Source organism: Eurosta solidaginis, chromosome 3 (assembly GCF_040869045.1).
Source record: "Eurosta solidaginis isolate ZX-2024a chromosome 3, ASM4086904v1, whole genome shotgun sequence".
Lineage (NCBI taxonomy): Eukaryota > Metazoa > Arthropoda > Insecta > Diptera > Tephritidae > Eurosta > Eurosta solidaginis.
Window position 1 is genome coordinate 195,076,276 of NC_090321.1, and position 14,158 is coordinate 195,090,433.

General features: G+C 32.2%; 1 protein-coding gene and 1 long non-coding RNA gene across 8 annotated transcripts in view; one reads left to right on the forward strand and one right to left on the reverse strand.

The window, feature by feature from the left end:
• Window positions 1-14,158, reverse strand: part of Orai (calcium release-activated calcium channel protein orai) — a 274,407-nt gene that overhangs the window by 39,697 nt on the left and 220,552 nt on the right. For 6 of the 7 annotated variants that reach the window (XM_067774453.1, XM_067774454.1, XM_067774456.1 and 3 more), the window contains one exon: window positions 9,667-10,203. In XM_067774453.1, the coding sequence (XP_067630554.1) occupies window positions 9,667-10,155 (489 nt within the window). In that variant the 5' untranslated portion in view covers window positions 10,156-10,203. Of the gene's footprint in view, window positions 1-9,666; window positions 10,556-14,158 lie in introns of those variants that run through there. The other variant, XM_067774457.1, reaches the window with a different exon arrangement.
• On the forward strand, window positions 12,094-12,885 carry LOC137246886 (uncharacterized). The gene is made up of 3 exons (XR_010951732.1): window positions 12,094-12,418; window positions 12,526-12,685; window positions 12,741-12,885. It is a non-coding gene; the product is annotated as an uncharacterized lncRNA (long non-coding RNA).

The window sequence follows — 14,158 nt, forward strand, 5'->3', positions numbered from 1 at the left end:
GATTGGAGGTTAAACTGCGGTAGTTAGGAACGCTGGCAAACTAGCGAGCAAGGCTTCTAAATAGAAAGAGTTGAACCAATTGATTAACATTGCTTCTCCTCTGGCTGCATTATATAGTGTTAACTACTTTGTACTCTTTACTTAAATTTTTAAAATAATTTTAATTGAGTTTTCGTGTTAACTTAAAATTTTTGAATAACTTCAAAAAAAGAAAATTCTAATTAGTTTGAAAATATTTAAACTCAAAAATAAACAAAAATAAATTTTTATATTTAAAACCGAAAATAAAAGATTTTTTTAAAATATCAACTTGAATGTTGATATATTGGCGATCCTCAATCGAACCAATTAAATCGCAATAAATTCAAGAACAATATATGTATTTTATCTTTTTTGACAAAAGTGGTGTAATTCTTCCGCGCAACAAATTTTTCCCATCTAACTGAAAGTAGCTTCTAAAAGAAGCTAATAAGAAGTTTCAATATATTTTCAACAGTCGCTTTGTCAATATTAAAAGCAAAACTAAAATATAAAAGACATATTTAGTTCAAGTGATCATGAATTGCTCAACAGAATTTAAAAATATATAAAGAAATATGAAGACAACCCAGTGTAGTTTGTGAAATACGAAAGCAAGTTTTGTAACCTGACAAACAGTTATATATATACTAATCAAAACGTGTGCTAAACTTAATTTTTTTACAACGTGACATAGACAATAACAAAATGAAATTGCGCCAACAAAGAAATATAATTTATAATAAAATTATTCCTTAAATTTACCTAAAATTCCGACATAAAAAATAAAAATTTATCATTTAAACAAAATGTATCTTAAGAGATAACAATACAAAGATAAATAAAAATCAACAAAAAGAAAAAAAGAAATTTTTAAAAAATTGAACAGAAACCAAAAATCATAGTGCAGATTTAAAAAACAAAACTGAAACGTCATCCACAAACAAAATAATTTCCTCATCTCCAGATAGATATCTACGTCATTCACTGCTGTATTTTTAAATCAATTTTCACATTCTATTTCACTTATTGAGCAACAAAATCATAAATGCCATTGCAAAACAACAAAGCCATTGCATAGACAACAACAACGATGTATTTAATTATCATCACGTCAAAAAAACGCAATTGATTCGCTTCAATCAACTACTTATTAATTTTAATATTTTTTTTTTTTATTAAATTAAATTTTATGTAAGTATAATTTTTATTTTAATATTAAATTAAAAATTTTTAATTATAATTCAAATTAAAATTTTAAAGCCTTTAAATTTTCAAACTTATTTTAAGATTATTTTTATATTTTAACAATTTTATATAAATTATTTAAATTTACTTTTTTTTTATATAAAAATAAATATTTTATTAAAGTTGTTAACTCCCTTTCCAAAAAAATTCTTAAATATTTCCTAATTTTCAAATTTTTAATTAATTTTTTTTTAATTTTTTTTTTTCATATGGTTCTGCATTCACCAATACGAACTCGTAATTTTACAAATTGTGAAAATCAAAATAACAACCATACAAATAACATCATGACTCACAATACAACTCAAAATTCTAACATTAATACAACACAAAACAACATCTCTAATATAACACAAGATACTTCAAAGCAAAATAACTTTACAAATGTTTCTTCTATTAAATCTATTAAATTACGACAATTTTGGCAAGAATCTCCCGATGCCTGGTTTTTACTTGTTGAAGGACAATTTGAAATTAATAATATCACTGATGATAATTTAAAATTTCAAAATGTTCTAGTTACCCTTCAACGAGATACTATTTCTAAAATTTTTGACGTTATTAACCCTCCTCCTCTTTTCAATAAATATGATACAATCAAAAAAAATTTATGTGAAAGATTTTCTCTTAGCGAAGAAAAACGATTAGAACAATTATTTTCAAAAACTGAACTTGGTGATCGTTCACCATCTGAATTATTCAGATTTATGAAATCACTTATAAGTACTGACTCCATTGTAAGGCAAGAATTACTTTTCAAATTATGGATTCGTAAATTGCCACAAGAAATACAAATCCATTTAACTTCTAGTAACAATCAAAATAAAGATGAAGTAATTATTTTAGCTGACAAACTTTTTGATTTAATCAACAAACGTCATTCTTCCAAATCTCCTATAGCTTCGAGTATAAATAATAATATTTTAAAACAATGCGTTAAAAATTTAACTGAATTAACCACGGCTATTTTTAAAATTTTAAATAAAATTTCTAATGATATTAATCAATTACAAATTCATTCAAGATCTAAAGATAGAAATAGATCTAAATCTCTAAATTTTTCAATATCCAGAAATTTTTCAAACAATCGTAATTTTAATTCACAGACAAATATTTGTTGGTATCACAAAAAATTTAGGAATAACGCTCTTATATGTATACCCCCATGCAATTTTAATCAAAATCAATTCAAATTCCGAACAAAATTTAAACTGAAACGATCCATTATGATGGTCGCCTATTCATATTTGATAAATTCAATAAACTTAATTTTCTTATCGATACCGGTTATTCCTTTTTCTAAATTTAAAATTTATAAAAGAAGCAGCAAACGGTTCTTCAATTGAAACTTTCGGTACAAAACTACTTAAAATTGATTTAGGTTTAAGAAGAGATTTTGAATTTCCATTCATTATTGCGAACATTGATACACCAATTTTAGGAGCAAACTTTTTAGAAAAATTCGGAATTATTGACAATATTAAAAATAAAGAAATAATGGATTCTACTACAAAAATTAAAGTTGCTGGATCTTCTGGATTTTCTGATATTTTCTCACTCAAAATTCCTATTGTCGAAAATAAGTTTTCAAAATTTTTTAATGAATTTCCATCTATTACCTGTGAACCAGATTATACTAAAAAAGTTAAACACCATACGGTTCACAGGATAGAAACAAAAGGTATTTTACCATTTTCGAAACCCAGACGTCTTGATCCAATCAAACTTAAAATTGCTAAAGCTGAATTTGAATTTTTAGTTAAAACGGGTATATGCAGACCCTCAAATTCTCCTATTGCATCTCCACTTCATCTCGTTCCTAAAAAAGAACCAAATGATTGGAGACCTTGCGGAGACTATCGAAGACTTAATTTTATTACTACACCAGATCGGTATCCTTTACCACATATTCACGATTTAACAATTGATTTAAAAAACAAACAATTTTTTTCCAAAATTGGTCTTGTGCGTGCCTACCACCAAATTCCAATGGCAGAAGAAGACATTCATAAAACTGCAATAACTACCCCTTTTGTAATGTTTGAATTCGTAAGAATGCCCTTCGGTTTACGAAACAGTGCTCAAACTTTCCAACGCTTTATTAATGAAGTATTTTCTGATTTCGATTTTGTATTTACATACATTGATGACATTCTTATTGCCAGTGATAATGAAGATCAACATATAAATCATTTAAAATCAGTTTTCAAAAGACTTGAAGAATATAATTTAAATATTAAACCTTCAAAATGTACTCTCGGTGTAAATAAATTAAATTTCTTAAGTTACGAAATTTCAGGCGAAGGTATTAAACCATCTTTAGATAGAATTGAAATCATAACAAATTTTGAAAAACCAATTTCTATAAATAAATTACAAAAATTTTTAGGTATGATAAATTACTATCACAGATATATTAAAATGTTAGCAACAGAACTTAGTCCTCTGCATGAAATGTTAACACATGCAATTAAAAACAAACTCAAACAATTAAATTGGACCAATGAAACCACAACAGCTTTCGAAAATGTTAAAAAACTTTTTGCTAAAAATACTTTACTTACACATTTCGACAAAAATGGTATTTTATCATTAGCAGTAGATGCATCAAATGTTGCTATTGGAGCAGTTCTTCAACAAACTAGCAATAATATACTAGAACCCTTAGCTTATTTTTCAAGAAAATTAACTACAACAGAAACTAAATATTCAACATTTGATCGTGAACTTTTGGCTATTTATAATTCAATTAAACATTTTAAACATTTTCTTGAAGGTAGAACTTTTACTATTTATACTGATCATAAACCTTTAATTCATGTTCTAAATTCTAAAGTAGATAGATCTCCTCGTCAACTACGGCATCTTGAATATATTGCTCAATTTACAAATGATATTCAATATATACGTGGAAAGGACAACATAGTTGCCGACACACTTTCCCGTATTCCAGAAATAAATGCAATTTCAACTCAAGATATAAATTTAGAAACTTTATATAGAGAACAACAAACTGATACATTTTTACAAAAAACCATTTCTGATCAAAATTCTAAAAATAATTTAAAAGAAATTCATATTCCAGTTATTAATTTAAATATATGGTGTGATGTTTCTCTACAACCTTATGTTCCACATTCTATGAGAAGAATTATATTTGACAAAATTCACTCATTATCTCATCCAAGTATAAGAACAACTAGAAAATTAATTCAAAATAAATATTATTGGCCTAACATGCGTAAAGAGATTAACGATTGGACTTCCTCTTGCATCAATTGTCAAAAATCCAAAATTTCAAGACATATTAAATCTCCTATACAAAAAATTCAAATACCATCAGGCCGTTTTGAACATATTCATATGGATATTGTTGGACCTCTTCCAGTTTCAAATGGAAATTGTTATATTTTAACAATTGTTGAGAGATTTTCACGTTGGCCTGAAGCTTATCCACTTAAAGATATTTCAACAAATACTATAGTAAAAAATTTTATTCAAAATTATATACCACGATTTGGTATACCATTAAATATTACAGTAGATCAAGGCTCACAATTCACTTCAAAATTTTTTACGGAATTAACTAAACTTTTAGGTTCTCATAAAATTCATACATCTCCTTACCATCCCCAAGCAAATGGCATGATAGAGAGATTTCATCGAACTTTAAAATCAGCAATTATAGCATAAACGACTCGGTTCATTGGTCTGACATTTTACCATTCATTCTACTTGGTTTACGACCTTCTATTAAAGAAGATTTAAAATGTTCATCTGCTGAACTTGTTTATGGCCAAACACTTAGAATACCTGGTGAATTAATTATTTCAAATAGTAATAAAGAACATGATTTTTCTAATGACGCTCTTCATAAAATAAGAGATTATTTTTCGCTTGTTCGTTCTAAAGTTTTTCATCATAACAAAGAAAATTTTTTCGTTCCTAAACAATTAGAAAATTGTGAGTATGTTTTTGTTAAAGTTCTTCGTAAATCTAATTTAGAATCACCTTATGAAGGACCTTTTAAAGTTATCTCTAAGAAACAAAAAACATTTACAATTCAATACAAAAATACTATTAAAAATATTTCAATTGATTTACTTAAACCAGCAAACATACTTATTAACACTAATTTAAATACAAATACATTAAACAACAAAAAACAAAAAAAGATTACATTTAATATTAATTAATAATTTATTTGTTTCAAATTTTCTTGGAGGGGGAGTAAATATAGTGTTAACTACTTTGTACTCTTTACTTTAATTTTTAAAATAATTTTAATTGAGTTTTCGTGTTAACTTAAAATTTTTGAATAACTTCAAAAAAAGAAAATTCTAATTAGTTTGAAAATATTTAAACACAAAAATAAATTTTTATATTTAAAACCGAAAATAAAAGATTTTTTTTAAAATATCAACTTGAATGTTGATATACATTCAACTACTGCCCCGAGTCCGTTCTGCAAGAATCATAGCAATAATACAAAATGTTCCATGACAAAATTTGAATATAGTTGAAAATTGTTGAACAATGGAGCTGACAATATTTGGGCACGAAGCTTTGTTTGTCTTATTGTGGACTTGCTGTCAGCTTTTGTGTGATGAAAATCAAAACTTTTTGTTTTCCGGATTATTTTTAGTGCTAATTTGCATGCATTTGGCACAGTGCTCGCGAAGGCAGATAAGTAAAAATATTCAATCTGTGCGATTGGTATTAAGGCGTGACACGAAGCATTTAAATGTTAATTCGAACAAGCGACAAAAACCCAAAAGCAAGATTATAAAGCAATGTTCTAAAAAACAACGAAACAAAAAAAAAAAAACATATAAGAAATACACATATGTATGTAGCCATCATGAATCAATTTTATACCCATTGAGTAGATATCTTTAAAAATAACAGCTATCGCCGTCCGCCTAATTCTTTATTTAATTGGGAAGACCAATGTAATGAAAGCTTAGTAGGGAATTAAATTTCATATTGCACAAAGCAAGGTATTCTTAACAATTAAATTAAAAAAGCAACGAAATAATAAAAACAAGTAAGAAACTCAAAGTTCGGCTAGAACCGAACTTTCTGTACCCTGCTGCATATTTTCACTTTTAGAGACTTCGAACTTGTACTTTGTTAAGCTAAAGTTTATTGAACTATAGAACTGCGCGCCTAAAAAGCTTATACATTTTTTAAATTAAAAGTTGCGAAATTTTCATAAAGATTTTTAAACTTTCCCGAATTTTCGAAAACGTTTTTGAAATTGGTTTGCATTGTTTTCGTTATACAATCCATTTAAGTTTCTTTTAATACGTATTAAGAAAATATTCAAACATCATTAAAACTAGGCCTACGCCGCCATATTGTTTAAAAAAATGAAATAAATGAAAATTAATATATGTATTATTTTTAAGAACATTATTTGAGAAATCGAAAAATTCTACAATAAAGACTGAACAAGGATTCAATTCAAAATTATGTGCTTATTTGAGGTAAAATGGTAAATCCATTTACCTAGTATTATTGATTTTACGTACCATTACGTACCTATCCATTACTTTGGAATAATTGATTACAGTGTCAAAATACATAAAATGTATAGAACAGTGCAATAGAGAGGGGAATATTGTTACAAAAACATGAAAATGCTTTAGTGAGTTTTCACCGAGTTTTTGGAGTGGCTTACGGTTAGGTTGATTTAGTACCAGATTGACGTGGAATATCTCCACATCAATATATACAGCAGAATGTACCCAAACACTGCGCGTGATTCAATAATAATTAATTTGGGTTGGTCTCTTATCAGAGCTAAAAACCAGTAATATTATAACAGATATACATTCACACACAAACGCGTATACTGCTTTCATAAAGAATTCTATTTTTAAGTTCTTATTATGTAAGCTTATTTAGACAAACAAATTCTTCCAATATCTTTTTGCTTAGATGCGACTGTGTTAGGACCATAGGTACTCTTCCATGAACTGGCTGTTGTTGTTGTAGCAGTGCTTCGCCCCACCCAATAGGTGCGACCGATCACAAATTGTCATCAATATCCTCTATCGGGAGTACAAGGAAACTTGCTGTTTCAACAGGGATGGACCATAATAAAAGGGGTGTTAGAGGCGTTGGCTCCACATTACAATTAAAAAGATGGTTGGTGTCATGTGGGGACACATTGCAAGCGGGGCATACATTTTGTATGTCGGGGATAGGTATGAGTTTAGTCTGTTACAGTATCCAGAGCGAAGTTGAGCTAGAGCGACTCGCGTTTTCCTGGGGAGTATGCGTTCCTTTTCCGCAAGTTTTGGGTGCTGTTCTTTGAGTACTGGATTCACCGGGCAATTCCTGGCATAAAGATTCGACGCCTGTTTGTGGAGTTCACTGAGGACCTGCTTGTGTTTTTTTGCTTCTTACGGCTGAGTTCTCAGATGCCGTATTTCCTCATAAAGCTTACGGAGATGACTCCTTAAGCCCCTAGGAGGTGTAGGCTCATCAATAAGATGTCTGTTGGGATACCCAGCGACTCATTTCTCTCCCTGATGGGGAGTATTCTCGCCTCATTATGTAGATGGTGTTCTGGGGATAAAAGGAGACAGCCCGTGGCGGTTATGAGAGCAGTATTTTGGCAGGCCTGTAGCTTCTTCCAGTGAGAAGTTTTTAGGCTTGGCGACCATATAGGGGACGCGTTGTTCTTGTTATACAAAGCATCGTCCTATTTCTAATATCGACCAATCCAAAGAACAAAGAAATCCTTGTTATAGAGCTCTTGGTTCTACATTACAATTGAAAATATGGTTTGTGCCACATGGAAGAATATTATATAGTACTCCTGTACATGGCGAATGCTGGGTCTGATTCGGCATAAATAAGATTTCCAAGCTGTTACAATGTCCAGGTTGAAACTGAGCTACGGAGATACGCTTAACCCTGAGCTTTCCTCGTTGCAAAGATTTTACGTCCTAACTTAGTGCGAGCTAAACATCGGCGAGTTTGAGGTACAGTCATCTACTTAAGTAAATCAGAATGGAGCTTTTGCTGTTGAAGTTTTGATGGGTTTTCTCACGGATTCAAGGGGTTGATAAGCGCAATATAGCTTCAAAGCTTCTGCAACCAACTTGTTAACCTCACCGACGCGAGGGGAGTCCTGTTCATATATGTATGTATCTCACACATATTTAGTAGGCGAGGCTCAAGGCGACCACAAGTTCCTCATGGAACTAGGGGGTGGGGAGGGCGTGATGTCCTAGAAGATTTAATGTGGTCTTATTAATCTTTCCCGAGATGGTTGATCTAGTACCTTAATGGTGCTATGTTACCAGAACGTGGCAGATCTATATCAGGCATGGGACCACCAACATCGGTAAAACTCCTCGGTGTATCTGACTTGGGACGATTTGTTTGGAACCAGAAATATTGCAATGCTGTTTGAAGTTATCAATGACGACTAACGAGAAGAAAATCACAGTAGTAATGATGAGAAGTGAAAGGCTCAAGCCCATAGATCTCGAAACGAGTTAGGCGCCATATACGGAGGAGACGCCTCTCTTTGGCGGGAAAGGGTCTACTTGTTTTATTCCGAATCCGAACGGCATCTGCAAGGCAGATGAGTTTTCACTGAGAGCTTTTCATGGTAGAAATACACTCGGAGTGCTTGCCAAACACTGCCGAGGGGCGCCACCGCTTAGAAAAAATGTGTTCTATTTGAAAAAACTTGGTGCTAAAATTTTGATGTTGCTTTGCCCGGGGTGTGAACCCAGGATCTTTTGTGTAGATGGCGGAGCACGCTTCCATCACACGAGGTGCTACTTACATATGATTTCCTTTTGAAAGGTTATTGACACTACCCTGTATGGCACCAAGTGAGTACTCAAGATGACCGTATTGACATAAGCGAGTACATCATGCTTTTATCATAAGCACATCATTAAACATGACAAATATTTGGATATGCATCTATCTACTCAACTTTTTACTCTTCGAATATCGAACGTTTCAGATACTTTGAAATCTTACACAAAACAAATCATACCATTTAGGTAAGTAAATACAATAATTTTAAGCCAATAAACGCTGCAAGACTTCTAATTTGCTACATTTTATATGAAAAAGGAGTTGATTTACAAGCGGTGTAACTTGTTATGACGGGCAATCACCCGCCACGTAACTGAGTCAGCTATAAATGCCCAGAAATGTTGTCTGCAAGTAAATTGTGATTTTAGCTTAAATAATGAACGAAGATTATCCACCGGCCTCCTTTGTTGACTACAAACACGTTTACGCGCACAATCGCATATTTGATTAGTATCTTAAAAAAATTACATTTGGATAAAAAAGCAATTAATACTTATAACTCTCCCTAATAATACATTGTAATAACAATCTACATAACCCCCTACTTACCCTGGAATTTGTTGTTGGTGTATACTGTGATATACTATTATTACGTTGATAAGTGTTCGAATTGTTGTTACAATGATTATTACTGTTGTTATTTTGCGTGCTGGAGTACGCAGATGCAAGTGAAGCCGCAGTTGCGGCAATAATTGTTGATGTAGCAGCTGATAACGCAGAAGTATGAAAATGTGGATGGCTTAGATGAGGTGTACTGCCTGTGCGAGTGCCGGAAGTGTTGCTGACGCTTGGTGAATGACTATCGTTACGTAGATGAGCAAAACTTCCAATTGTTGTTAAACTTTGACTTGCTAATATTTTACTATGATGGCTATAGGTTTTATTGTTGCTGTTATTGTTTGAACCACTACCACCAGTACCTGCATTACCACTTTGTATATTGTTGCAGCTTGTGCAATGAATTGCCTTGAATTGTTGCTGTTGTTGTGCATTCAATGCGTTATCTATTCCAGATGCTGTTGTGCTCCAGACTGACATTTTGCTGTAGCAGCGATTGCTGTAGCCTCAAAAGATCGGTTTGACCACCTGCCATTGTGATTGACGACGGACATTTTGAAAATATATATAAAAATCACAATAAAATTTTTATAAATTAATTGCATGTAATTAATTGATTTTATTCTAAATTATTTTGTGCTAAATTATTCGTTGATATTGGGAAGCCCTTGTATAGTCAGCATGTTCGTTTGTTGAAGTTCAACTGCGTTTTGGAAGGTTTCTGCTGTTATGCACAAATACACATGACTAAAGCAACAAATGCGACTTTAAAACCGTTTAAGAGTGAACACAGTTCGGTATAGAAAGCACAGCGAAACAATAAATATTCACGGAAAATCAAAACAAATAAGGCAAAAAAAATTAAATTATCAATTGACAGCTTGCAAATTGTATTTGCGAGGCATCTGACGGGAACAGAATAAGAAAAACTAGTGTTACCACATAGACAAAATAAAGTACTAAATTTCAAAAACATCTTGATTGAGTTACGCCACAAATCCGCGTTCCAATATTTCTTGAGAGGTGCAACAAAACACGTGTTGATCTCGAAGCAATAATTCTAAGGCCCGGTTTTTCAGTAGTTGATTAAGCTAAGCTGAAACTAAGTTTACTTAAACTCTAGTCAAATTTAAACTCTAGTTAAACTGCCCTACAAGAAACGCTGATAGTTTTACACTTGTAATTGACAATGCTGATCCTGCTATGACGTAAACATTGATACTCAAATTTATGCATGTTCCTTTGTTCGCACACGCATGACCGCATGTACCCAACGACAGCCTATAGTCATGAGAAAGGACTTAAACTGGGATAGCTTCGGACACCTGGTACAGAACAAAAGAACATACAGCAGATACCATTATGCATGTGAGACAGATACGTAATTCTCAACGGAATTTTATGTATGCGACAACAGTTTATCCGATTTAATCATGTTCTCACTTCTGACTGTCATATGACAATCAAATGATTATCACTGTTGTTTTGTTTTTTTTTTTATTCCGCCTTTTTCAACCGACGAAAACCATATAAAAAATAAGTTTAAAAAATGAAAAGAGAGCATTTCATAGCTCCATGCTAAAAGAAAAAAAATTCGAAAATAATATTAAAAATGTGTGGGGCGCACTCAAAAAATTGGTACGGGAAAAATAATAGTGTTTAGTGGTGATTTATTTTTAAATGTGTTTCCGCATGAGGAAAGCGCTCTTCTCGCAAACTCCATTGGTGCAATTGTACCAGAAAGTACTTCCATATTCGGGGAAGCCAGCTCTTGCAATCCATCTGCAAGTGCGCTTTCATCAGAGTTAACGGTTCCATGTCCAAGGTCTCTTAATTATGATTATATTGCATCCGAAAGTCCGTTTTTAGCTTGTGATACAACTGCAACAGAAAGTGGCTTCTTGATTGAGGCAGGCGTTACTATTGCAAGTACTTGAAATTATGGTGCAATTACATTAGAAAGTGAAGTTAACAATGCCAAGGAAATAAGGGCATGGGCCATTAGAAATAAAAAAAAAAATAATGAGTCCCAAAATTCTGTTGATGATTTGCTTAAAACTTTGAACAGAATGAAAGTAAAAGGTTTACCATTTTCTGCTAAAACCCTTATGAAAACCAGTAGGGAAACGTTGAATAATCGAACTATTCCTACATCGGTATTAAAAGTTATTTTAATTTTTACCCTTTTACAAATCTTGAAGATGTTGATGAAGTCCTAGTTGATGTAGGTATTGACGGTTTAAGCCTTTTTAAAAGTTCCGACCGAGTTTTATGGCCAATCTTTGGCGCACTTTCTAATTTTCCCGATGTTGATCCCTTTTTAATTGCGTGCTTTTCTGGTTTAAAAAAAACCGAAAGTCTTAATGATTTCATGGAAGATTTCTGTTTGGAAGTTCAGTAGTTAAGAGAAGCGGGAGTTAAAGTTGGTCCTACTGAAATCCTAAAAAAATTCAATTAGTTCAAATTATTTTATTATTATTTATTATTTTTATATTATTTATGGAGATATTTCTTAATTTTTTTTTATTAGTCTGCGAATAAGTCGGAAATGTTGGCGCAAAATGCGTTGCTGCGTGAGTGCAAAGTAGTTGCAGAGCATATTGAGAGGTCGGTGTGCCTCATGACAGGGGAAATCCGAGATAGCGCGTTGGACGAGATTGCGAGCCTCCTACCTCTGCAATCCATTGAAGTGCTCTTAGAAGTGGAGGAAAAATTGAGCAATGTCAATTTCGTGCAATCCATGGTAAGAATTATTTTGGTGTCGAACCCCTATTTTCAAATAGAACTTAAATGATAGTAAACATTTCAAAAATCAATTTTATATATATTTTGTGTTTTATTATTTTACAGACTACATTCATCCACAGAATAAAAGGAACCTCGACAGAGGTGGACAGTGTCTTGAGACACATTTTCGCAGACTCGCTTTTTGACGAGTTCAATTGGGATGGCAGGGGAGGGGTCAAAAGGGCACTGGGTAACCTAACATTGGTTGATCCAGTGTTAAGAGGTGAGTTTACTATAAATAATCAGTAACTTTTTAAACATTTATGTCTGCTTACTAGGCGTTTTCGAAAAAGGTGCCTTGCATTTTGAAAAAGACGTCAGGGCAGCGTTAGCGAAGAGCCACCACCGAACAACACAACAAAAATATGTTCAAAAAAAAAAAATAAGGTTTATAAAACTATTTATTTCAACAAATAATAAACATTTATGCTTTTATCACGTACAAAATTAAGAACGTAGTGAAATAAAGTAAATAAAAAGCATTGTTTCATTTTTGTCGGAGCATAACAATGGCCATTTATGATTTATAACAGTCAAACCTGATATATACAGTAAACTATCATTTATGACACTTTTTGATAGTTAGAGTGTCAGCACTGATCCAGGAAAAGGAATGAGAGTGAGCAGTACGGCTATATACTTAATCAGTAGGCGATGTTGGTGTATAAGAAGGAGACAAAAATTCACACGTACACAGTTGTTTACATCACATTTGCGCAAGTCCCCTTAAGTTTGTGATAGAAAGTTTGTATGAGGCGCTGATCGTTAGGTTGACATTGCTGACAATCAGATGATAGTCATATGATAATAGTCAGTATTCTTTTAGGGCTGCTGAGCAGTTTTTCAGTCACAGTTTAAGGCCTCATTTGGGGTCGGCTTTTTATACGGCAACATTGGGTTTTTAATATCTACATAATTTGTAGATACAACAGCTGGATTTTGTTTACCCAAAAACATTTAAAAGATATTTCTCCAGAGAAATATATATCTAGTTCCGGAAGTGATATTCAACATCAATATCTAGTTATCCTTAAACCAGATACTTCTCAAGTTGAAATCCAACTACATTCTCCAATCACTATCCAACCTTTGAGAAATCTTACAAAATTTTTAGTCATCGAGTTGATCTCCAACGTTGTTGTGATAAGGACACTCCCCGAAGGCCTTGGAGAGTGTTATCGATGTTGATGGTCCCTTGCCGAATGCAGATTCCATCTCCAACCTCATTAACATTTCTAATTTATTAGTCAACCTTCGAGAGATTTTGAGAAATATACAGTTCTCAAATTAATATTCAACACGTTTTTCCAGTCGATAGCCTACAGTGGATATCTAGATGAGGTTAAGTTGAAAAAAAAAAATCTAAAAGGTGGTACCACCAAAGCCAACAGCTATTTATTGGGAGAAATAACCACCTGATTGATAGCAGTAATGAAGCGTAATTAATCAAAATGAATTATATATATTGTAACGAATTTACTTGCAAATCCTCTTATTTGCCCTTTTGCTAAGTTCGTATCACTAAACTGTTGAATAAATAACTCCAATATTGAATAACGGAAAAATGGCCTTTATTAAAGTACTTCACAATAACACTTATACTTTGCAACTAGCTGGCTTAATAACCAAACTGATAGCTTAAATGAAACCGACTTTCAAAATAATACTGCTATGGCCCGCTAGATAGCGCCTTAAT